The sequence below is a fragment of the Antechinus flavipes genome, chromosome 2, assembly GCF_016432865.1.
Source record: "Antechinus flavipes isolate AdamAnt ecotype Samford, QLD, Australia chromosome 2, AdamAnt_v2, whole genome shotgun sequence".
NCBI classification, from domain to species: domain Eukaryota; kingdom Metazoa; phylum Chordata; class Mammalia; order Dasyuromorphia; family Dasyuridae; genus Antechinus; species Antechinus flavipes.
The window spans coordinates 62980444-63003180 of NC_067399.1; the positions used below are offsets into that span (position 1 = coordinate 62980444).

General features: G+C 39.5%; 1 protein-coding gene across 2 annotated transcripts in view; it reads right to left on the minus strand.

Annotated features, from left to right (window-relative positions):
* The window catches only part of CDH5 (cadherin 5), a 62480-nt gene that overhangs the window by 11004 nt on the left and 28739 nt on the right, over positions 1 to 22737 (minus strand). Inside the window, exons 3-12 of one of the 2 annotated variants that reach the window (XM_051975083.1) lie at positions 19988 to 20282; positions 18270 to 18386; positions 16345 to 16509; positions 15016 to 15203; positions 13717 to 13967; positions 11799 to 11941; positions 11018 to 11145; positions 8572 to 8680; positions 6473 to 6718; positions 3254 to 4965 (exon numbers count right to left, since the gene is read on the minus strand). In XM_051975083.1, the coding sequence (XP_051831043.1) occupies positions 4436 to 4965; positions 6473 to 6718; positions 8572 to 8680; positions 11018 to 11145; positions 11799 to 11941; positions 13717 to 13967; positions 15016 to 15203; positions 16345 to 16509; positions 18270 to 18386; positions 19988 to 20282 (2172 nt within the window). In that variant the 3' untranslated portion in view covers positions 3254 to 4435. Of the gene's footprint in view, positions 1 to 3253; positions 4966 to 6472; positions 6719 to 8571; positions 8681 to 11017; positions 11146 to 11798; positions 11942 to 13716; positions 13968 to 15015; positions 15204 to 16344; positions 16510 to 18269; positions 18387 to 19987; positions 20283 to 22737 lie in introns of those variants that run through there. The other variant, XM_051975084.1, reaches the window with a different exon arrangement.

Here is a 22737-nt window from a genome sequence, read left to right on the forward strand (position 1 = left end):
GAAAGCCTAGACTTTGGTGGTGTCCAAGGGAGTGAAAAGAATGAGTCTGATTGGGGCTTTAACAGACCTGCATGAGGGGAATGGACCAAAGGGACCGTTATGTTCCTGAGCACAGTCAGAATAGAAGGCAACTAACAAGTCAACAAGTATTTCCCAAGTGCCTACTGTGTGCCAAACTCTGTATGAAGTTCAGTGATGCAAGATGTGACAGATGTTGTGAAGACAGAAGTGATAAGCATTGGCAAGTGATTAATACAGGAGAATGGGTATTGAGTGAAACAGAGGGAAGAGACAAGGATGGCTCCAAAGTGAGAAAGTTTGGGGAGGGGTGGAGTTAGAGAGAAAGATAATGAGTTCAATTTTTGGAAATAGTAAGTTTAAGATGCCAACAGGATATCTAGAAGGAGATGTCCAGCAGCAGTTGGTTATATTGGATTAGAATTCAAGGGAGGAATTAGGTGCTGATAAAAAGATGTGGAGTCATCTGTACAAAAGTGATGATTAAATCTGTTTGTTGAGCTCACCCTCAGAGAGGATTTAGAAATATAACAAAAGGTGGGTCAGGACTGAACTTTGGGAGACCAGACAAACAGCCCTGACTGTACTGAGAGAGAATGTGAGAAAGTGAGGTCTATAGACTAATTGACACATTTCCCATGAGTCTTCCACATTTCATACAGTCACTTCTAGAATTTGTAAAATTGGGTGACTCCTTTATTTTGAGGCTTCTCTGGAGTTGTCTTTTGTTTACTTCCAGTTCTCTTAATCATTTTTAAAAAAATTTCCTGCCACTTTCTAGAGCAGATTCAGATTCTTTTCTACTCCTAAAACTAAAAGATACTTTATACCACAGGCTGTTAGAGCTGGAATTGACCTCAGAATTAGAGTTGATTCGAAACTGGAGGTCCATTCCACCTCTGACATTCTCCCTTCTAAGGGACCTTTCAGCTTTGCTATTTTGCTTTTTAGACATTTAGACATTTAGTCCAGTCCCCTCATTTTATATATGAAAAAAAAACTGAGACCCAAATAGGGAAATGTGATTTCCTCAAGGCCATATAGCTAAAAGCATGTCAGAACCAGGCCTGGGACACGGGGGTTTTATCTTCTGCCGTCCCATCTTCATAGTTGGGAAGTTTGAATTTATCATCAGGCAGATGTTATTGACAATGCAAGACTGTTTAGTTTAACAATCAAACAGTAAAAAAGAATTTCCCAAAATCAATCTCAAGATTTTATTTTATTTAAAAACTCAAAATATAAAAAATACAGTACGTTCAGTGCAGCAATTTGTCCAATTTACAGTTAATAGCTCTGGAAAACAATTACTTTACTAAAAGGGGTAGGAAAAGAAAGATTTTATGAAACTTTATCCAACTAATATAACCTGAATTAATATTAAGTTAACTTGACTAGCGTATAGTTAATTATGAACCAATATTTTGAGCTATATATATATTTACCTGTCAGTATTATTAGTAAAATGCTTCTATGTAGAAAACCCCCCAGTTAATAAAGGATTAAGGAAATAGAATTATCTACATTTTGTCACAGAGTAAAGGCACCCCAAACAGGCTTAAGACATTGCTGCATGGATTTGAAAGGAGACTACCAGGATTATCATTGTATTTTTTTCAGCTATATGGATGATGAACTTTTGGATATATACATATTTGCCAAAGAATGTTTGATTTTGGATTACTACAGGTGATTCCTGATGGGACATGAGTCAGATCTGGGGAAGTTTTTATTTGTTCCTTTACTAGATCTACATGGGAGGATTGGCCCAGTGGGGCTGGCATGAACCTGAACACTGAATTTGGATACCAGTCAGAAGAGGATGCAATTGATACCTCACATCCATTTATCCCTGAGATAAAGAGGGATAGAGGGGCCTTTTAGGCCCATGTCCATTCCGTAAGAGAAAACAAATAGTGGTGGGAAGGATGAAATGTTCAGATCAAGATTAAGACAGTAAAATTGAGGCCTTTGGGTCTTCGGGTGAAGGAAGTCTACTATTGTTAGGTAGTGTTCTAAGGGAAAGGACATATGATAATAGCTCCCATTTAGATAACATTTTTAAATTCAATCTTTGAAGTCCTTTTCCTGTGTTTCACTCTACTGTGCAGGTGACCCAGAATTCATAAAAGTTTTCTTAGTGTAATAACTGCTTAAAATTAAGCAGGAAGTATGGGTCATGTGACTGTGTACTTGTCATTCAAGGACAGACTAACTAAATTCAAAGAGGTGCTTTACCAGGTTGGGCACTTTTCAGCTATAGTAACTCTCAAAGATTGTGCACTAAATAGTAGGTGGTTGCAACCTGCATTGGTGGGGGAAGTACCAATGGGAACAAAATCACAGATTTTTTTAAATGTTGAAGGTTGCAGATTAGGAGAGAGACAAAAAGTCTATTTTGTGGTGAATCATTTCTAATCTCATATATGAGGAAAAATTCATCTATATTCCAAAGCTTGGAAGAGGAGTTCAGTGAACCCTTCAATGCTATAGTATATAGGTGAATTTGGTAGCACAATGTTGGGAGCAGTGCCCGACTTTGTCGTGGGAATGGGAGGTCTAGTCAACTCCAAGTTGAATATAAGTCAACAGTGCGAAGTTGCAGTCCCATCAGCTAATGTGATCCAATGCTGCATTATATAAGAATAATGCGACATTAATAGAAGCAGAATATTCAGAACAATGGAGGCAAATCTTCCATTGTCCTCTGTTTAAGGACACAACCAGAATTTTGTGTCCAATTTGACTAATTAGAACACATCCATGGGAGAGGGATCGGATTGGTGAGGTACTTAAGGGTCATATCTCAAAGGAATTGGGTGAAGGTACTGGGAGGTGGTCAGTGTTCAGGAAAAATAAAACAAAAACTTAAAACTATTCCTTAGGGATAACGCAAGCTAGCTGTTTACAAGTTTTTCAAGAGCTGCCGTGATAAAGGATAAGAATTAGTATTCTTGGACTCAGAGGGCAGAATTAGGAGATAGAATTATAATTAGGTGCAAGTTGCAGGGTCAGATTTTACCTCTGTATAAAAAACAAACAAACAACTTCCTAACACTTGGAACTGTCCAAAAGTGAAATGGATTGCTTTGGGAGGTAGCTAGTTTTCCTTCCCTTGGGGGCCTTTGAGCAAAGGCCATCTGACCACTTTTCTGGGGTATTGTAGCAGGTATGAGATTGGAGTATATGGTCTCTGAGCTCTCTTCCAACTCTCATATTGTGTGTGTGTGTGTGTGTGTGTGTGTGTGTGTGTGTGTGTGTGTTTGGAGGAGGATGTAAGAGAACAAAGATAAATACGTACTTAATTGATGGCTGCATCTCTGTTTCTAGGAGATAAGAGTGTGTGTGTGTGTGTGTGTGTGTGTGTGTGTGTGTGTGTGTGTGAAGTCTCTCTAGGCCTTTATTGAAAGGAAATAATAGCCCAGCTAGTTCTGAATAGATCACATTCAGAGACCTCAGGTCGCCAAGTTCACATTTCTGTGGGCATGGAGCCCAATCCAGACTGAATAAGAATATGCTATTCATTAAGGAAGCTCCTGAGAATTCTAACCACTTTAGCCTCCAAAGCCTTCTGAAGATGGTCACTGTGACTTAGCAGATTTAAGGAACTGGGTGCGGTGGTGGTGGGGAAAAAGTCCTTATATGGTGGGTTCAGAGGGAGCGAGGGTGATCTGTGGAGACTGACTAGCAGGGTTTTGTGCTCATTTGAAGCAGAGCGAACGCAGTTGGCTCGGCTTCCCGTAGACATCTTCTCTCCCAAAGCCCTGTGTGGTACTGAGCTGTCAGCTTGTGCTTAGCTGGTGTGACAAATCATGTAGAAGGGGGTAATTTGCTCTCTCACATGGTTTCTGCCATCAGGTGGATGGTAGTGCCTTCATTGTCAGAATGGCCATGTTTTTCACATAATCCCAGGTTATAGAACGGGAAGAGACCTTAGAGATTGTCTCGGTCTGATCAACCACAGTTGGACACCGTGTACCTTGACCCCAACATAGCGATGTCATTTTGGTTCTCTGAGCACCGAAGGACAACATGCAGTCCATCTACTTCATTGTACAAAACAGGAAATGGAGGCCCAAAGAAGTGATTTTTTTCACATTTGTAAGTAATGAATAGCAGAGGCAAAATTTGAACTTGGGTCCAAATCCAGAATTTTTTCTCACTACATCCCACTGCCTTTCCAGAAGATGTAGCTAAATGTGGGACTAGATATATGATTACACACAGTTGTTTTTCTGTATCTTCCAAATTCAAGTGAATTCAACAAGCCATTATTGAGTATCTTTTGTGTGCAAGAAATAAAAAAAGTGGCTATCCACTTTTAATCCATCCTTACAGTTTCTTTCAGATGACATTGGGGATTTGGATCTTTTCCTGCAAAGGGGCTGGTTTCTAGGATCCAAGTCAGTGGGTGACTTCAATATACTAACTCCTGGTTAGGTTCGGTGCCATAAAGCTCAGCTAACATTTTGAACCTGGGCCCCCAGTCATTCAAGAAGTCATAGTCAACATCTGAATCTGAGGAATCTGTGACGAGGCTGCTGAGTGACTCAGCAATGGATTCGGCTCCTTCATAGCCGTAGATGTGGAGTGTGTCGTAGGGGGGCCCACCACCATCATGATCCGCCTCCTCCTTCTTCACCTCGATCATAACGGCCATCTCCCCAGTTACAGGCTGGGGCTGAGCGGGTCTTGGAGGTTTCTGGATCTGAGCATAGAGGGAAGGCCTTGCATCCAGGGCAGGCCTGGGGGGCTTCCCTCCTGGAGGCTTCCCACTGCCCTTGCAGGCTGAGTTGAGCACAGATACATCATAGCTGTTGGTATCCATCTCCCCACCACCTTCCTCATCATAGGTGACCAGCTGCTCATGAATTTCTGCTACGTTCTTGCCTTGGGCTCTGTCCTGTTTCCTCAACCTTCGGCGGAGGACAATTAGTACCGTGATCACTGTAAGTAAAACATATTTATGTCAGCTCTTCCTGACTACTCAATCAATCAATCAATCAATATTTACAAAATACCTACTATGCTAATCATTGTGCTAAACACTTGGGATATAAAAGAGACAAAAAACAGTTTCTTCCCTTAAGAGCTCTCAGTCTAATGGTAATATACATTCATAACTACATCAGTCAATTGTGTCAAAAATCCTATGGTGTTAGAACTGGAAGGGTCTTTAGATTGTGGGAACAAAGAACGTTTCAATTTTCTATGAGTTCTGTTTTGAATCCTCCTATTTCTAATATCCTGGGTTCTGTGTTTTAAGATTCTTGCCAACTATAATAATAATAATAGCTAGGATTTATATAGTGCTTCAGAGTTTACAAAGTTATATAACTAGAGACAATTTAGGTCAATCTCCTCATTTTACAGAAGAGGAAACTGAAGTCCAGAGAAATGACTTGTTGAGAGTCTCACAATAAGTCAGTGGCAGAGTCTAGAACCTAGAACCAAGAACCTATATTTTGTACTATATCCCAACTTGATGTTCTTTCTATTAGCTCAGTTGGATGGCCTTGTCAGTCCCCTTGAAGATAGAACTAAGGATTAGTCAGACCACCATTAGGCTAACCACCATTCCTTCTCAGATTTCAATGGAGACAATCCTGTACCCATAACCCACTGCCTTCTGCCATCTTCCTCTGCCATTAAAAGCAACTCTTCTGGCGATGCAACCTGATAGCTATTCCCATAGCTGCTGAAAACCCAGAAAAATAAGTTCTTGTCACTAAAGCCATTGATATTGTCAAATGGAATAGAAAGAAAGGTAAAAGACAATTCTTCTCCTCAAGGGTGGGGATCTCCTCAAGGAACTCATAGTCTGATGGGAGAGGCGACATGTAAAAATATGCAGGATAAATAGGAAATCATCAGCAAAGAAAAGATATTAGATTTAAGAGGATTGGGAAGGGCTTTCTGTAGTAGGTGGGATTTTAGCTGGGACTTGAAGGAATCTAGGAGGCAGAGATGGAAAAGAAAAGTGTTCTAGGTATAAGGAACAGCCAGCAAAAATACCCAGAGCTGCCATTTTGAATTTTGTTAGTTGTACTGACTGGGAGTTAGGCTTCAATCCTTCCTCTGCCACTTACAAACTCCATGACCTGGGGCCAATTCCTTCATGTCCCTGACCCTTATTAACTCTTCTAAAATAAGCATAATAATCCCTGCATCTGGACTAGACCTGTTACACTACAGAGAATGAAGAATGCTAGATGTGATCATCTAATTTAACTGTCTTATTTTAAAGAGGAGAGAATTGAGGCTCAGGGAGAAGAAATAAATTATGAAGGGTCACAAGGGAAGTTAGTGGTAAAGGCAGGTCAGGAATGTGGATATCTTGATTCCCTCATCAAGGCTTGAAAAATCATGTCATATACTTCTTGGTTACTCAAAACCCCACCCCTCCCTACTCTCTACATCACCTACTTTACAAGATCAAGACTCTCTCACTTACCAACAATGGTGAGGATACACAGAAAGATGGCTACAAGGGCCTGGATGCTTACTCCAACCTGTCTGGCTGGCTCTTCACAGAACGTGGGTTCCCCATGGTCATTGCATTTGCAGACTGTGATGACAAGGGTGGTGGTACCCGTAAGGCTGGGTTTCCCATTGTCAGAAATGACTACAGGAAGATAGTGAACCTTGGCTCTCTCACGATCAAATTGACCATATTTCACCGTGATGTTGGCTGTATTGTCTGAAAGGTAAAGCACATCTGGGTAAGTTCACCGGATCTACCTGCTAATAAACTAGTGTAAATTTGGGAATATCCCAATAACCCACTGCCCTCTGCCATCTTCCTCTGCCATTAAAAGCAACCCTTCTGGAGATGCAACCTGATAGCTACTCCCGTAGCTGCTGAAAACCCAGAAAAACAAGTTCTTGTCACTAAAGCCATTGATATTGTCAAATGGAATAGAAAGAAAGGTCTGGTGCAAAATTGTTGTGGGTCCATCACATGATTTATAGATTTCCAAAAGAAGTTAGGGATCATCTTCTTCAGGATCTTATGTTATATAGGAAACTGAAGCCCAGAGAGGCCAAAGTTATGTAGGGAGTAAATGGTAGAACTGGGGCTCAAGAGGGAGAATATTTGTAAAGTGATTAGCATAGAGCCTGGCTGGCATAGTAGTTTCTTAATGCTTCCCTTCTCTTTCTCCTTCTATTTCCTTTCCCCTTCTATTTCCTTTTCTTCTTCTCTTTCCCCTTACTTTCCCTTTCCTTCCTTTTATCCCCTCTTTCCCTTCTTTTCACTTTTCTATTTTTTTTCCTTCTCAAACCCCAGTCTTTCTATTACAGATCCAGCATTCTTTCAGTTATACTTTGTTGAGTTTTCAGCCTCTAAAATTATACCTGGTTTATTACATTAGTTTCCTAACCATATATTTTACATTTGCAAATGACTAAAAGATCATTAAGTGTTCTCGCAGATCTGAGTTCAAATCCTGCTTTAAATCTTATAGTAGCTATGTGATCTTGGTAAGTCACTTAATCTCTCTCAACCTTAGTTTCCTCATCTGTAAAACAGACATAATGATAGCACTATAGTACAGGGTCATCATGAAGATTAAATGAGATAACATATATAAAACACTTTGAAATCCTTAAAACATTTTACAAATCTGAGATATTATTATTGCTAAAATTTCTTTTAGTTGTAAGTCCTAAGGTTATAAAAGAGCTTGGCCTGATAATCTTGACTGTACTTTCTCCTTTTAAATTGAGTTGGAAAACTAAGTTTTGTGTGAGACAGTATGGTAGACTTGGAATTAGAAACTTAGATTCAAATTCTGACTATTTTTAATTGTATGATATTGTGCAAATAACTTAACCTTTCTCTGCTATATTTTCCTTCTCTCTAAAGAGGGAACAATAATATTTGTAGTACCTGGCAAGTTGATATATATTTAAATACCTACTATGTGCCAGGCACTTTGCTAAGTGCTGAGGATACAAAAAGAGGCAAAAGATAGTCCCTGGTTGTAAGAAGCTCAGAGTTTAAAGGAGAAGATCATATGTAAACAATTCGATGTGAATAGGCTATAGAAAGGATAAATTAGGGAAAACCAACAGAAAGAATATATGAGCATTAAGGAGGATCAGAGGTAGTTTCTTATAAAAGGGAGGACTCTAGTTAGGACTGCAAGCCAGGGACTTGGATGGAGACGAGGAGGGAGAAAATTCCAGGCATGAGAGATGGACAGTGAAAATGCCCAGAATTGGGAGATGGGACGTCTTGTGCAAGGACCACCAAGGGGGTCAGTGTCACCACATGGAGATGAGTAAGGAGTGAGAAGATGGGAAAGGTAGCAAGAGGGCAGATTATAGAAAAGTTTTTAAAAGACAGTATTTTATATTTGGTTTTAGAGATAATAGGAAGCCACTGGAATATATTAAATAGGAGGGGTGACATGGTCCTACCATAAGCCCGAAAGAGGGAATTGATGGAATTTTTAGAAAGAATGGGAAATGCTTCATAAATTTTGAGGTGTAGAATTGTAGCATTATTATAAGCATTATACAACAAGAATTTTCATAGAGATACAATACCTCGATTTTCTGTCAGGGTGAAATTGCTGTCATCTCTACTCAGGGAGTATTTAAACTTTACATCCCGTGGAGTTATATCCTTGTCTGTAGCCAAGATCCTTGTGACCAACTGTGGTGATTGCAAAGAAGGAAATGATGAGTTAGTTTTGAATGTAACAGAGTAGTGAACTGGGTACATAAATGTGATTTCTCAGTAATGGAAAATGAAGCATCTATGGCCACAGCTCAAATGGCCACATGTGTATGGTACCATGCATCTTTCTGGGAACTCCTATACATAGGAACAAGTACAATCCCCAGGCAAATTTTAGGATTTGTTGCTGTTGTTGAATTGAGTTCAAAACATTGAGGGAATCTTCACCCAGAAAAATCCTATATTTATAGGTCTTCTACTTTACTCATCCCCTTGCACATAAATAAATTTGCATTTAAAGATTAGGTCATTTGTCCAGATCAGGCATTTTGTGGGTCAGTTTTGGGCAAGTTCAGAAGGGAGAAGGAAGTTCCTAGTTGAATCTCTTTAACTGTTATCTTTAAAGGCTTGTGGGTTTCTATGCCTTGAGAGGAACTTTGAGAAGAAACTAGTTACCCCAATCATTCTGTGTGCTGGGTTGAGCAATTTATAGTGAGAGAGAATGGTAATGTTGCCTCTGGCAAATCTTTCAGATTTCTTAGCTTTTTAATAAATGTCAATTTTGTGCCTGAGCCTGGTGGCTATCTTAGTGGTATCTGAAAATAAATAAGTCACCAAAGCAAATAAAGGGTGAAAACAAATAGGAGCTATTTATTCTTTTGAACCATTGCATTTGTTATCAGCCAAGAGTGCCATGTATCTTGGATATGTAGATATGGGGACTGTCTGCTGTCCATTCACTTTAATTCATGGGATGTCAGAGCCGGAGAGATCTTAAAACATTCTACTCAACACATTCTTGAATGAAAGAAAAGCATTATGTGTCCCAGGCACTATGCTAAGGTCTAGGGATATAAATACAAAAGTAAGATAATTGCTGGTTTTGAGGGGCTTATATTTTAATCGGGGGAGACAATAACATATAGGAGCATTTTGTCTAAGAAAGGGAGTTATTTCAGAACTCACAAAGGACCAAGAAAACTGCTCTTTCCAGAGGAAATGGTCATGTTGATCTGACTATATTTCTTACAGAAAGAAGGAGAAATATTTTGTGTGTGTGTGTGTGTGTGTGTGTGTGTGTGTGTGTGTTTGTATTGAAAATGGGGAAAAGGGGAGAGAGGGTAGTTGCATTAGAGTCAGGGTCAAGGTGAAAAATGAAGATTCCCAGAGATTGTCAGGTCAAGTGGCTCAGTTTTTCTAGGTATGGTCTCTGGAAGGGAGCTTATAACCTAGAATTCAGAGCTTAGAATGTTAGAACACAGAAGATAGAAATGTTAAAGTTGGAAGATAAATGTCAGATCTGGAAAGGACCTGGAAAGAACTTCAGAGACATCTAGTATGTCTCATTTTGTATGTAAAGTTGAGGTGACTGGGATTGACAGGCTGGAGCAGGAATGGCATCCTGGAATATACTTGAAGAGCAAAGCTAGCTGTGTCAGAGAAGGGAGATACAAAGGAGACTACCGACATCATGAAGCAGAAAACTTAGGCTGAGAGAAATCTCAATAAAAGGCCTGATCTTTTCCCAACACTTCCTTCTAGTGGAGATCTTTGTACTATACTGTACTGTATTATAACATACTATACTATAACATAATATATAATCCTATAATATCCTATAATATAATCCAATACTATACTATAATATGATAATACTATAATATAATTCTATAATATAATATAATCTTATTATATATATCCTATAAATTAATAATCTTAATAAAATTCTGTAATATGATCTCATGTTATATTATTCAAATGTTTCTGGTAAGCTGAAGTTTGCCTCAACCACAAAAATGCCATGGGTTTGCTAGAGATAGATTTAAAAAAAAAAAAAACTTTTCCCTAAACATTAGGAATTTTCTTAAGTAGGGGCTCAAAATGATCGTGATTGACTTCATAACTTTTCATCTAAAATAACTGCCTAAAAATGGAAGATGAAGGAACTATGTGGACCCAAGGGGGCATTATGGTGTGCCCTACACCAAAAACAAGCTAATTATTTGAGCAGGGGTACATGTAGATAAAAAAAAATGGAATCCTATATATAGTCAATTCATGACTATGAATTGAAATTGAGAGACTTGAGTGCTGATTCTTGCTCCTAACCATCTGTATTACCGGGGCAAGATTTGACCTCTTCTGGGCATCAATGTGCTTATCTGCTGACTGAAGGAGTTAGAAGAGATGTTCCTTTTAATTTACATCTTGTGTGATGTGATTCTACTTCCCAGTTGAGTGTGAGCATGCTCCTCCCCCAAGCCTGTGGCTCCCCTAGGATGATAATGGCTGGGAACTCTCCAGGGTACTCACTGTTCCAGGGGCAGCATTTTCACACACTCTGGCATCATTAGGTTGTGCAATCTCTGGGGCATTGTCATTCTCATCTAAGATTTCCACATGAACTTGAACAATGGATTCTTGGCCAGTGGGGTAGTTCCCTGGGAAAGGAAATGATGAGAATACCCTTAAATCATATCTCCTTCATTGGTACTTATGACTATTGACTCAAGGGAGTCAGATCTAGGGAATAACATTCTACAGGGGTATCATCATGAGAGGGCGCTTAGCTTTGTGAGGATAGCTGGTGCCCCAAAGATCTGAGATTCATTGACGTAAGGGCCCATAACTTATCCTTTCATCTGTCACCATGGCCAAATGGGCTTGAGTGGAAGAGAGAATTTTGGACTGGGAAACCAGGAGTCCTGATTTCTAGCCCTAGCTCTGTCAATAACCAACTTTGTGGCATTTAACAAGTTAACTCCTCTTGTGAAGTCTTAGTTGCCTTTTCTGTAACTTCTCATCTGAAATTAAACCTTGACAAATACAATTTCCTGTCCATCTGGGACCTGAACCCAGATTTTCTGACAAGTTCCACATCATTACCACACAACAATGAGCGAAGAACAAGCACTCAATAAATACTTGTTGGTTGCCTATCTGTGCCATCTGCATAGTCTTTGGTTGACTTTTCTCCTTTCTTTACCAAAAAGAATGTGAGTGTTAAGTCTTACCCTCAGTTTTTATCAGAAAAAGGTAAACAGAGAAGAAGAAGGAAGGAGCCCCAGAAGGGACACCCATCTTGACATCTTACCACGAGTATCCATCTCTTTGGCCTCAACAGTCAAATTATACCAAGGGTAGATTTCACGGTCCAATTCCTTAATGTTGGAAATGTAACCCTGCTTGGAGATTCTGAAAAATTGTCCTTTATCACTGGTCTTCCGGATGGAGTACCTATATTATGGGAGAAGAGATATCTCCTAGCATATTTTTCTTGCTCTATATATCTATATATAAGGAAACTGAGTTTAAATAAAAGTAAGTGACTTTTTCCAAGAACACATAGCTATTAATTAAGCAGTGACAAGTCAGGTTATCATTGCATATTAATGACATTTGAGATTTTGCTCTTTTGTATGGGGACTATAATTATTCTGGTTATGGGGGAGAAATAGTATATTAAAAAGAGCTCTGGTTTGTGGGTCACAAGATGTGTTATGAACTAATTTTGTGACCCTGGGCATGTCTTTCCTTCATTTTGAGATTCAGTTCTCTTTTCTCATTAGGTCATTTATTAGTTGACTAACCATGGGCAGAATTACTTCCTGAAAGATAAGTTGTTTTCAGTTTACTCCTCTACAAAATGGGAATTAAAAATATTTACACTATGCAATTCACAAGGTAGTTTTGAGGAAAACACTTTGTAAACTTTTGTTGTTCAATTTTATCTTATTCTTTCTTACCTCATTTGGGATTTCCTTGATAGAGATACTGCAGTGGCTTACCATTTCCTTCTCCAGCTCATTTTATAGATGAAGAAACTGAGGCAAACACAGTTAAGTGATTTGCCCAGGATCACATAACTAGTTACCACTTAACCTTCAGGTACTATAGAAATGTGAGCAGGAGCAATCTGGTACACGTTTAACAAATGTTCCCTTGAAAAACAAGAGTACGGACGACACACTTTGATGTTTATTCTGCACTAACAGTTTCTTAAGTCTAGGCAAGCCCTGATTTGTAGAGTTTTCTGATTTTTGAGGTATTAAGTGCTCCTACTGAAAATTTAACAATATCCTTATGATCTGAATCCTTCATACCCAGGATGCAAGTTATCATTATTATTTGATTCCTGAAGGCTTGGGATAAAGATGATGGCATGGGGGCCTGTCTATTGTGTGGGGCAAACAGTGAGGGGTCCTGGGAAATGAGGAGGGAGCCTGAGGTCTCTGGCAGTTAAAGGTAAAGAAGTTATAAGGTGGGAAATAAAGGGAAAGTGGATCAAATTAGAGAGCATTAGACTTGGCATCAATTCTAGGTTTGATTCTCAGTTCTGCTATTGATGACTTATGTACTCTCAGTTTCCTCATCTGTAAATGAGATGGTTGGGCCAGGTAGCCTCTAAAGCCCTCTCAGTTCTAACATTTCATGTTTCATGTTTGTGTTTGGCATTTTAAGTCTTTCATCCTCTGACTTCTAGACTCTCTAGGCTTACACATTATTGCCCCTCACATGATTTATATTCTAGCCAAACTGATCTCCTTTGCTGCTTGGAAAATGTTTCATTTCCTGCTTTCCTGCCTTTGCTCAGGTTGTATCCAATGCCCAGAAATATTCTCCTCCCTAACTTCCACATCCCTTGAATTCTTTAGGACTTAGCACAAGATTCACTTCTGGAACTTCTTAGTGCCCCTCCTCAGTCTCTCCCTATCTTTGTATATTTATTTTGACTATGTTTTGCATTTATTTATCTGTGATCATATTTTAATTCCCTGGCAGAAGGTAAGCTACTGTAGGACAGGAGCTGTCTTACTTTAAGTCTTTGTATTTTTTAGCACCAGCACAGTGCTTGAGCACATCAAATCACTACTTAAGATATGTTTGGCGGATCTATTCACTGAACAACTAACTCTTCCATTTCTAATATCCTGTGAGACTATTGGAAAGGATCATGCAAGGGACCAGATTTCAATATTCCCCCAAACCCACAGAAACCAGTTCCATCTTACTCAATGTTCCGTTGAGCTGCATCAGGGTCCCTGGCTAACACTGAGCCAATTGAGGGTTTCTTTTGATTTTCCATCAGTTTGAAGTGATAGAAACGTTGAGAGAAGACTGGTGGCTCATCTACATCTGTGACATTGATATGAACAAGAGCCAGGTTCTTTGAGGTACCGTGGTTCAGGTAGGGAAGGCTAATTGTTGGGTCTGTTGCCTCGATGGTGAAGCTATATTCTTTGATGTGCTCGTAATCCAGGGGCTAGGAAAGAGAAGGGAACATTTAGAAATAGCCATGAACTCAGAGCTGGGAGATCTGGATTGTGGCCAGGGGAAAGTTGCCTTTTTTTTTTTTTTGACCTGTCTTTTCATGTGTAAAATGGAAATGGTAATAATCTCTGCTCTGCCCACCTCTGTGAGGAAAAAATCCAATTTGAGTCATGGGGGATTGAGATATTAATAGTATGCATATGAAAGTCACTCAAATGGATTTGAATTCTCATTGATCCATGGAGATAGAGACCTCAAAATTAAATCAATATAGTCACAATTGCTTACATAGGACAGCAAGAGCCTCTTCTGCCCACTGTTTTGGTCATAATTACTTATGCTCCATACATCTGACCCATCCCTTAATATTTGGGCCATATTTTACCTTGTGCAGGAAACCTTCCTAGGCCATCCAAGCTCAGACATCGCTCTTCCAGAAAAGGAACCCTCATAGGCATTTTCCATCCATTGCTTTGTATAGTTAGGCAGGATGTCAGAAGGATAGGATCTGTCCACACTTATAAGGGGAATGAAGAATGTCCTTGGCACGTGTGTTTATCCTGTCTTCTCAACTAATTTCTGTACTTCCTGAGGCCTTAGAACAGATCTTAAACTTCCCTATCATGGCCCACAACATTGGGTGTTGATTGATGACTGGTAGATTGATATACCTCCGGCAAAGTGGGTAAGTTTATAATATTTGGGATTGGGATTACCAAAGAAAATAAATTAATTCCTTGTTTTACTCTACCTTGGTACTTTAGTCGTGGTTGCTGAAATTGGTGGGGTTACTATGGAAGCATTTCTAAATCCATCTGAAAAAATAGATTTTCAGATTTGGAAGGGATGTCATCCCTCTAATAATAATAGCTAGAATTTACGTTATGGTTTAAAATTTGCAAATCACTTTACAAATATGATCTGTTTATTCTCACAACAACCTGGGAGGTAGACTATTATTATTTCCTCATTTTACAAAAAAGGAAACTGAGGAAGATGCCATATTCCCTTTCTGCTTCACCTCCACATATGCCAGGTACCTTCATGGGCTTGATGATGCCTTGGTTCCTGGAAGCATCGAGCTCAATGACAAAGGTGTCCCTGTATTGTCCTTGGACAATGCTGTACTTGGTCATCCGGTTCTGGGGCTCATCAGGGTCTTCGACTGTCAAGGATCCCAGGGAGCTTCCAACTTGGATATTTTCAGGAACCACAAATTTATAATTTGCTGCTCCACAAAAGAAACATTAGCGAGAGTTTGGTTAATGAGCTGTGCCTCTTAATTTACATTAATTAGATAGATCATTACTTTGCAGGGAATCTGGATGAATTATGTCCCAGACAACAAAGTCACATAGCTTTAATGGTACAAGTAATCCCTGTTTACAGGTCCCCAGCACTGTTTTCTTGCACCATAAAGTACTGGGCAAAATTTATGCATCTCTCTTGTCTTGGCTTGTTTTCTTTACTAATAAGAGCTGTATAGATGATGGCAACAGTATTCTAACTAGTCCCACTGTATCATCCTTGGTATTCCTCAGGTCTTCTAAGAAAAGAAACTCCTGGAAGGCTGGCATTATTCTATTTTTGTCTTTGTATATCTAGAATTTATCATAGTTCCTAACACATAACAGGTCCTGCTAATGCTTGTGGCTTGGTTGATGGATCATCAATCATCAAACAGTTTTATTAAGCATCTACTATGTTTTAGGGATTGGGAATACAAAATCAGAAATCAAACAATCCCTAGTTACACTAATCTACCACATTCTCTTGTTTAGATTCCCATGGGACCAAAAAGCATTCATCTAAAAGAGGGTTGGGGCAATAGTATATGATGACTTAGTCTGTGACTAGGGTTAGGGTTGGATTTGGGGATATTGGATTAGGATTTGGACTAGGCTGAACCAAATGGACCTGCCTAGGGTTACACAGCCAGGAAGTTTCCGAGGCTGGATTTTGACTGAGGTCTTCCTGCCTCCAGACCCAGTGCTCTATTCACTGATCCTAGCCTAGTCCAAGGCTAGAGTTCTGTCAAGGGCTGGGGTTAGGATCAAGTCTTCTAGAAGAAAAGTGAAGTCTGGGATGGGAGTTTGGGAAATAGACTAAGACAGCTTACCTTCCCTCTCTGTCAGGAAAGAACATAGCCTTAGAGTGAGATAGGAGCTTATCAGAGCACAGAATGTATATAGTTTCTGAGAACTAAAAACAGATTGGATAAAACTTCCTCAGCTTTTGCTAAATAAAGTTCAATTCAGGGTGTCTTGTTTGAGTAAAATAAACACTATGTAGCCCATATCTTTCCTCCTCTTTCCATCCTCTTCCTTCCAACCCTTATCCCATTCTTGTTTCTCCAAATATCAACTCACTTTCGGTGAAGATTGGAAAGTTGTCATTGATGTCACTCAGAGTGATGACCACTGTGGCTGTGCTGGACTCCCCCTGGAGCCCTGGTCCATCCTTGGCTTCTACCACTATTTCATACTTTGACTGCTTTTCTCGATCCAGGTTATTCACAGCTGTGAAGATGTTACCTAGATGTGGTAAGGAAGAGGGAGGTGGGGAAAGGTACAGGAGAAATAGGAGTTAAATAGTGACCTCCATTCCTTTTAATAACAAAATATGTTTTTAGAACATTGGTTAAATATTTCCTGCTCCACTATCTACACTACCTTTCTTTCCTTCTTCCCCTCCCTATGCAGCTTCTTTTTATATATTTTTATTTTATATATATATATTTTCTTTTCCTATAAGAATGTAAGCTTTTGAGGGCAGGGACTGTCTTTCCTTATATTTGTACCTACATTCCCAACTTAGTAAAATGACTAGTCGGTAACAAAAGCTTACTAAGTGCTTGTTGACTGACTTTATATAAGCCCCTGGGCTTTCCCAAATTAGCCAGTATTTTCCAAGTTCTCTTTGCCTCGTTGTGCCACCTTGCGCAAACCATTCCCCACTGGGTAGGCCTTCCTTCCTTCCTTTATAAAGTAAAGGAAACATGAAAATCTCTAAAGTCTCTTTAAGGCCCTTTAATTTATGACATTTTATGTCTCAAAGTCTCTTCCTGTAGTAACTTTCTATGCTTCAAGTTATTCCATTCCATATCCAGGGCTTGTTAAACTTTTTCTACTGATGATCCCTTTTTGTCTGAGATGTGACCATGGGTATATATGCATACAAAGTATGTATACAAATTAACCATTTATTGATAACAAATCATAATTTTGCAACTCTCACATTGAATTATGAGACTACATATGGGATTGTGAACCACAGTTTAAGAAGCTGGGTCACTTTTAGCTCTTGCATTCCATGTTTCTTGCTTTAATCTACCTTTCAAGGTCACTTTTAGTTCTAACATTCTATGATATTTGGAAGAATGTCAATCAGTTAGCCAACAAATATGTATTAAATGCCTACTGTATGACAAGTATGAGGGAACACAAAAGAAGGACAAAAACCAGTGTCGCCGTAATAATCTTTCTGTAAAGGCAACAAAGGTGACTTCAGTAATGAGAATGAATTGTTTAACCGACATGTGAACATGTCTTGGAAATCATTCCCCAGGAGAACTCCACAATGCTGTCCCTGCTTCAGACAAATGCAGATAATTCTTTGGAGTGATTTTGGCTTGTAACATGGGTATGAAAGCAACTTCCACAGTCTTGGCCTAAGGTATATTCTTCCCATCTTGGCTGTACAAAAGTCACTAAGAGCAATATCTGCTATCTGAACCTCCATATTCCATGAGTCTGTGATTTTGTTCATATTGGGACCTCATGTAAAAATTTCTAAGAACATTCTGGTTCTAATGTTTTAGAACTGTGGACACTTATCTGCTGCCACAGATCCCAGCACCTCCATACCTTAGAGGCGGCTTATTTAGTCCTCAGGTGATGAGCCTTTCTGAAGGCTCTGAAGGTCATTCCCGGAATAGAATTCTGGGTAGAGGCAGTATTGGTATAATTTGCATGTTATCTCCCAAGGAAACTTCTTTGAAGAGGAACCATGTAGAAGCTGCTTGAGGGCAGGGGACTGTTCATTATCCTTTCCCCCTCACTCCTATTACTGTGACTGGTATATAATAGGCACTTAATTATATTCTTTTTTGAATATATAATATATTCTTTTGAATATTTGCTGTTGAATGAATAACCTATGTCCTGTTTGAAAAAGAAAACCCCCAACAACAACAAAAACACAACTACTTTCTGGACACCTGGAATTTCTAACTGGGAACACACCTTAGACATGAGAATAATGGGAGGGGAGGGCAGTTAATAGTCATACAAACCAGAACCATCGATGGTGAAATACTCTCTGCCACGAATTATATTGTAGGAAACCGAGGCATGGCCCAACACAGTGGGGTCATCTGCATCCACTGCTGTGACTCTGGTGACTAAAGTTCCTACAGGGAAAGTCAAACAATAGATTAGATGAACCTTAGTTAGAGCCTTGTGCTGATAATTATTACAACAATGGCAATAATTGTATCTCCTGTTCCTCTTGTGCTTAAGGCTTGCAAAGTATTTTATATATTTACTATGGGATTGCAACCTTTCTCAGAAGACTTTGGGGAGCCACCTGTAAGGGACTCTAAATCACCTAAGACCTGGGGCAGCTAGGTGGCACAGTGGATAGAGAACCAGCCCTGAAGACAGGAGGACCTGAGTTCAAATGTGACTTCAGACACTTAGCATTTCCTAGCTGTGTGACTCTGGACAAGTCATTTAACCTTAATTGCCTCAGCTGAAAAAAAAATTAAAAAATATAAATAAAAATAAATTATCCAAGACCTAAGGAGTTGTATTTCTCTAAGGGATGGGTAGGGGAGAGAAGGAAAGCTAATTAGGTTAACTAAAGCTAACTCAGGATGAGAGGCCATGATTTCCCCTTATTAGGAACTCTTGAGAGGAAGAGGAGACAGATGACACAATTTTTACTTTACAGATAGAGCAGCATTGTGACCATATTGGTCACGGTTCTGACAGATTTAGACCTGGATCCTCAAACTCATGGGAGATGAAAATTATAGGGACAAATGTCAAGGTAAAAAGACTTTTAAAAATTTTATGTGTGCTTACTGAGGTGTCTGCTATCCAGAAGAAAAAGCAGACTGCAGGAGTTGTGGGAAAACACTCTCCTCACTATTCCTCATGTTATTTTATAAAGGGGCATCCCTAGTTGTCTCCATTTATTCTATCAAAGCCTGCATCTGACTCATCCAATCTTATTTCTCAAAAACATATGTGGTTGTTTTCACCTAGCATTTTCTTGTATTCCTTTGTAAATGGTATGAGGGCACAGGACAGCTTTGAGATCCACTTAGGAGAGAATGACCTTTCCTGGCATAGGACTGAGATCTCACACTATAGCCCATTGTTAGAGTTTTCTTTCTCTGACTATGGCCATCATCACAAGCCAATCATTTTTCTTGACTCTAATTTCAAGGACACGATTACAAGGTTCTTAGGGTTTCTACATCCATTTGGTTGGGTTACAAGCTAAATCTGTTGTACCTCCTAGTGGTCATAGGCACATGTTCTCATTTGATGTGGAGATAATCCCTAGCCTCTCCAGACGTCCTGGGGAAACTATGGAGGGTTATTTCCCAGTTGTTGGCCAGAGTTAGCACTCAGTCTGTGGTTACAGTTAGGGGTTTGTGGCCATGTTAGGATTAGGACTCAGTTAGGGACTTGGTCTATGGCCAGGATTAGGGTTTAGTCTATGGTTAGAGTTAGAGTTTAGTCTATTCCAGGGCAGACCTCGATCAGGGAGTGTGAGACAGAAAGTCTTCCTGTGTGTGAAGACGTGCTGTAGGGAACTGGGGTAATAGGATACAAACCCCAACCTAGGGCCTATTTCCACTGTGCTCTCAATAGCTACAGTTGAAGGGCCCAGATGGCTGGTGATGTCCAGGCCAGTACTGGCAGGGCAGGGACTTTGCAAGGCAAGGGATGCCCAATGTTTGTTGGAATGGCAGCTGAATGCTGTCTCCCTGGCACGTACCAACAGCTGACATTTCTGGCACTGAGCCGTTGAAAACTCTCTGTGCAAATTCAGGAGCGTTATCATTCACGTCATGAACTTTGATTGTGAAGTTGGAGGGCGGCTCCAGATTCTGGTTGGTATCTTTGTCCACAATGTATGCAGTGAGGTAATACTCCGATTTCTTCTCCCGATCCAGCCTCTCAAAAGCATACACATCTCCAGTCTTTTCCTGGACTTTAAAGAGTTTGCCTTCACCGGCTTCAGGCCCTTTGAGAACATACCTGGCATTTTTGCTGTTCACACTTGATGTGATCTAAAGAAAAAAAATTGAGGGCACTTAAAATTGATGGGGAAGGGATTGTTTCTATCTCTGTGCAAAATTGTTACCTTCTGTGTTTACTTATTAGTTAATCTTCATTTACTCTATGTCTTCAAATCTCCCCTCCTTTCTACCCTTCCCAACTTGGTAGAATGAAAAGAAGTCGACATGGAATCAGAAAACCTGAATTTTGAACCCTGCTACTTAACTAGCTGTGACATTGGCCCAGTTATTTATCTTTTCTGGGCCTCAGTTTACTCCTTTGTAAGATAAGGGATTGATCTTTTCCAGCTCTAAAACCTATGACATACCTATGAAAATTACTTTTTGTCATTCAAAATCCAATTCACATACCACCTGCTTTCCCTGATTTAATCCTCTACAGATAAAAATGATTTTTTTCTTTCTCTCCTCTCAATTCCCACAGCCAGAAGATATTCACATTCTTTTTTGGAACCCAATCACTTTCTCATTCCCTATCCCCTTCCCCAATCCACCCCCACTTGTATTCCTAGCTCCATCTCCATCCCTTCAGGAAAGGATGAACAGATAAAATATGGATACTTATTCTCGAAACAGAAAATGTGTCAGCTTGACTGATTGTTCTTATTAAAGATGTAGAGTCAATAGAGCTTTTTAATTAGAATATGCAAATTGGGTCTGGAGTCATAAAATAAATAGCCAGAATACCACTAATGAAAAGGCACATTTACACCAAAGGCTTGGGGAAAACATATTCCTGGGAGTGATGGGCCTAAATTCTTCATATCTCACCCCACAAAGAGAGGCCATTGTGGATCTGGGCAAACAATAGATATTCAACCAATATATAGTAAATTGGCTTGAAGGATTATTATATTGGAGAGGAAATAGACCTATTTTACTTGGCCCTAGATTGTAGTTAGGAGAATGAGCGAAAGTCTCAGGGAAGTGAATTTCAGCATGATAGAAGGAAAAATTTCCAGTCAATCAGAGCTATCAAAATTAGAATAAAATGACACAGTCCTTGCTTTTAAGGAGCTTATAATCCAATTGGAGTATATGATGTATGGGTGGGATGGGAAGGAAGTATCATACAGAAGAGTATAGAGAGGTCCAGAGGATAGATTGTGGAACTCTGGATCTAGCTGACCCTTATTTGAATTTCAACTCTGGTAAACACCAGCTATGTGATTTTGGGTAAGTCATTTAACTAAAGGGCTTAGACTAGGTTTTGTGTCATGGACCTCCTTGACAATCACCAGTCTATGGTCCCTTTTTCAAAGTAATATTTTTAATTTCACAAAGCAAAAGACACAGAATTGAAAAGGAAACCAATTGTAATGAAATAGTTATTAGAATATTAAAAAGCAAAAGTTCATGGATAGTAGGTTAAGAATACCTGCCCTAGATAATATCCAAAGCCTTTTCTTTTAGTTCTACATCTGTGAGGCTATGATCCCATGCCCCATGGGGCAAAGAAGAGAGTCAAAAAAAGTACTATAGAAGTATTGGGGGTGGGGAGGGGTGGAAAGGCATTTATTAAGTATCTATTCTGTGCCAGGTAGTGTGCTAAGGGCATTTACAAATACTATCTCATTTGATGTCTTCCAGCTAGGGGAAAATGAAGAAAGTGACATGGACATGATGGCACCTGAGCTGAGCCTTGAAGACCAGTGCATCCTATTGTTTAGAAAGTCCATGCAGTGAATTAGATGCAATCTAACTTTCAGTGATCATCTGCTTTGTGGAACTAATGGGCCCACCCTGGCTGGCTGCAAAAACAGATTAGAAAGTCCTTTTCCATGTGATATGAGTCACACATGACACTAATTGATTCTACCTTATCCTGCTGTGCTCCCCTCACTTCTTCCTTAGTTTTGGTAACAGTGAAGGAACTGAGAGAAAGAATTTGACCATTGGGCCTTTTGTTGGACAGGAGTCAAGGTCTCCTGAGGAGGAAACAGCCATAGTAATAATAAATGTAATAATTAGATTAGCAAAAGTTCAATATAAGTTAACAGCATGATATTACCCACACCCCACCTCTCCCCTCCAAAAAAACTATGAGCCTAAGGTTTAGAGACAGTGTCCACCATAAGGGAAGTTACAACTTAATGTATTTTGTCTCAAGTAGATCTATACTGAAATAATATATGCCTCGTGAAGGTGCTCACAATAGATAGAGTATTGGATCTGGAATTAAGAAGATTCATCTTCCTGACTTCAAATCTGGCCTCAGACATTCACTAGCTATGTGATTCTGGGCAAACTACTTAATTCTGCCTCAGTTTCCTAATCTGTGAAATGATCTGGAGAAGGAAAAGACAAATTACTCAAGTATTTTTTGCTAAGAAAGCTGCAAATAGAGTCACAAAGAGTTGGACATGACTGAACAGCAAAAAGATTCCTGATATTAGGAGGACAGCTAGATCACAGCAAAATGGTTATGGGAGACTAGAATTGTGAG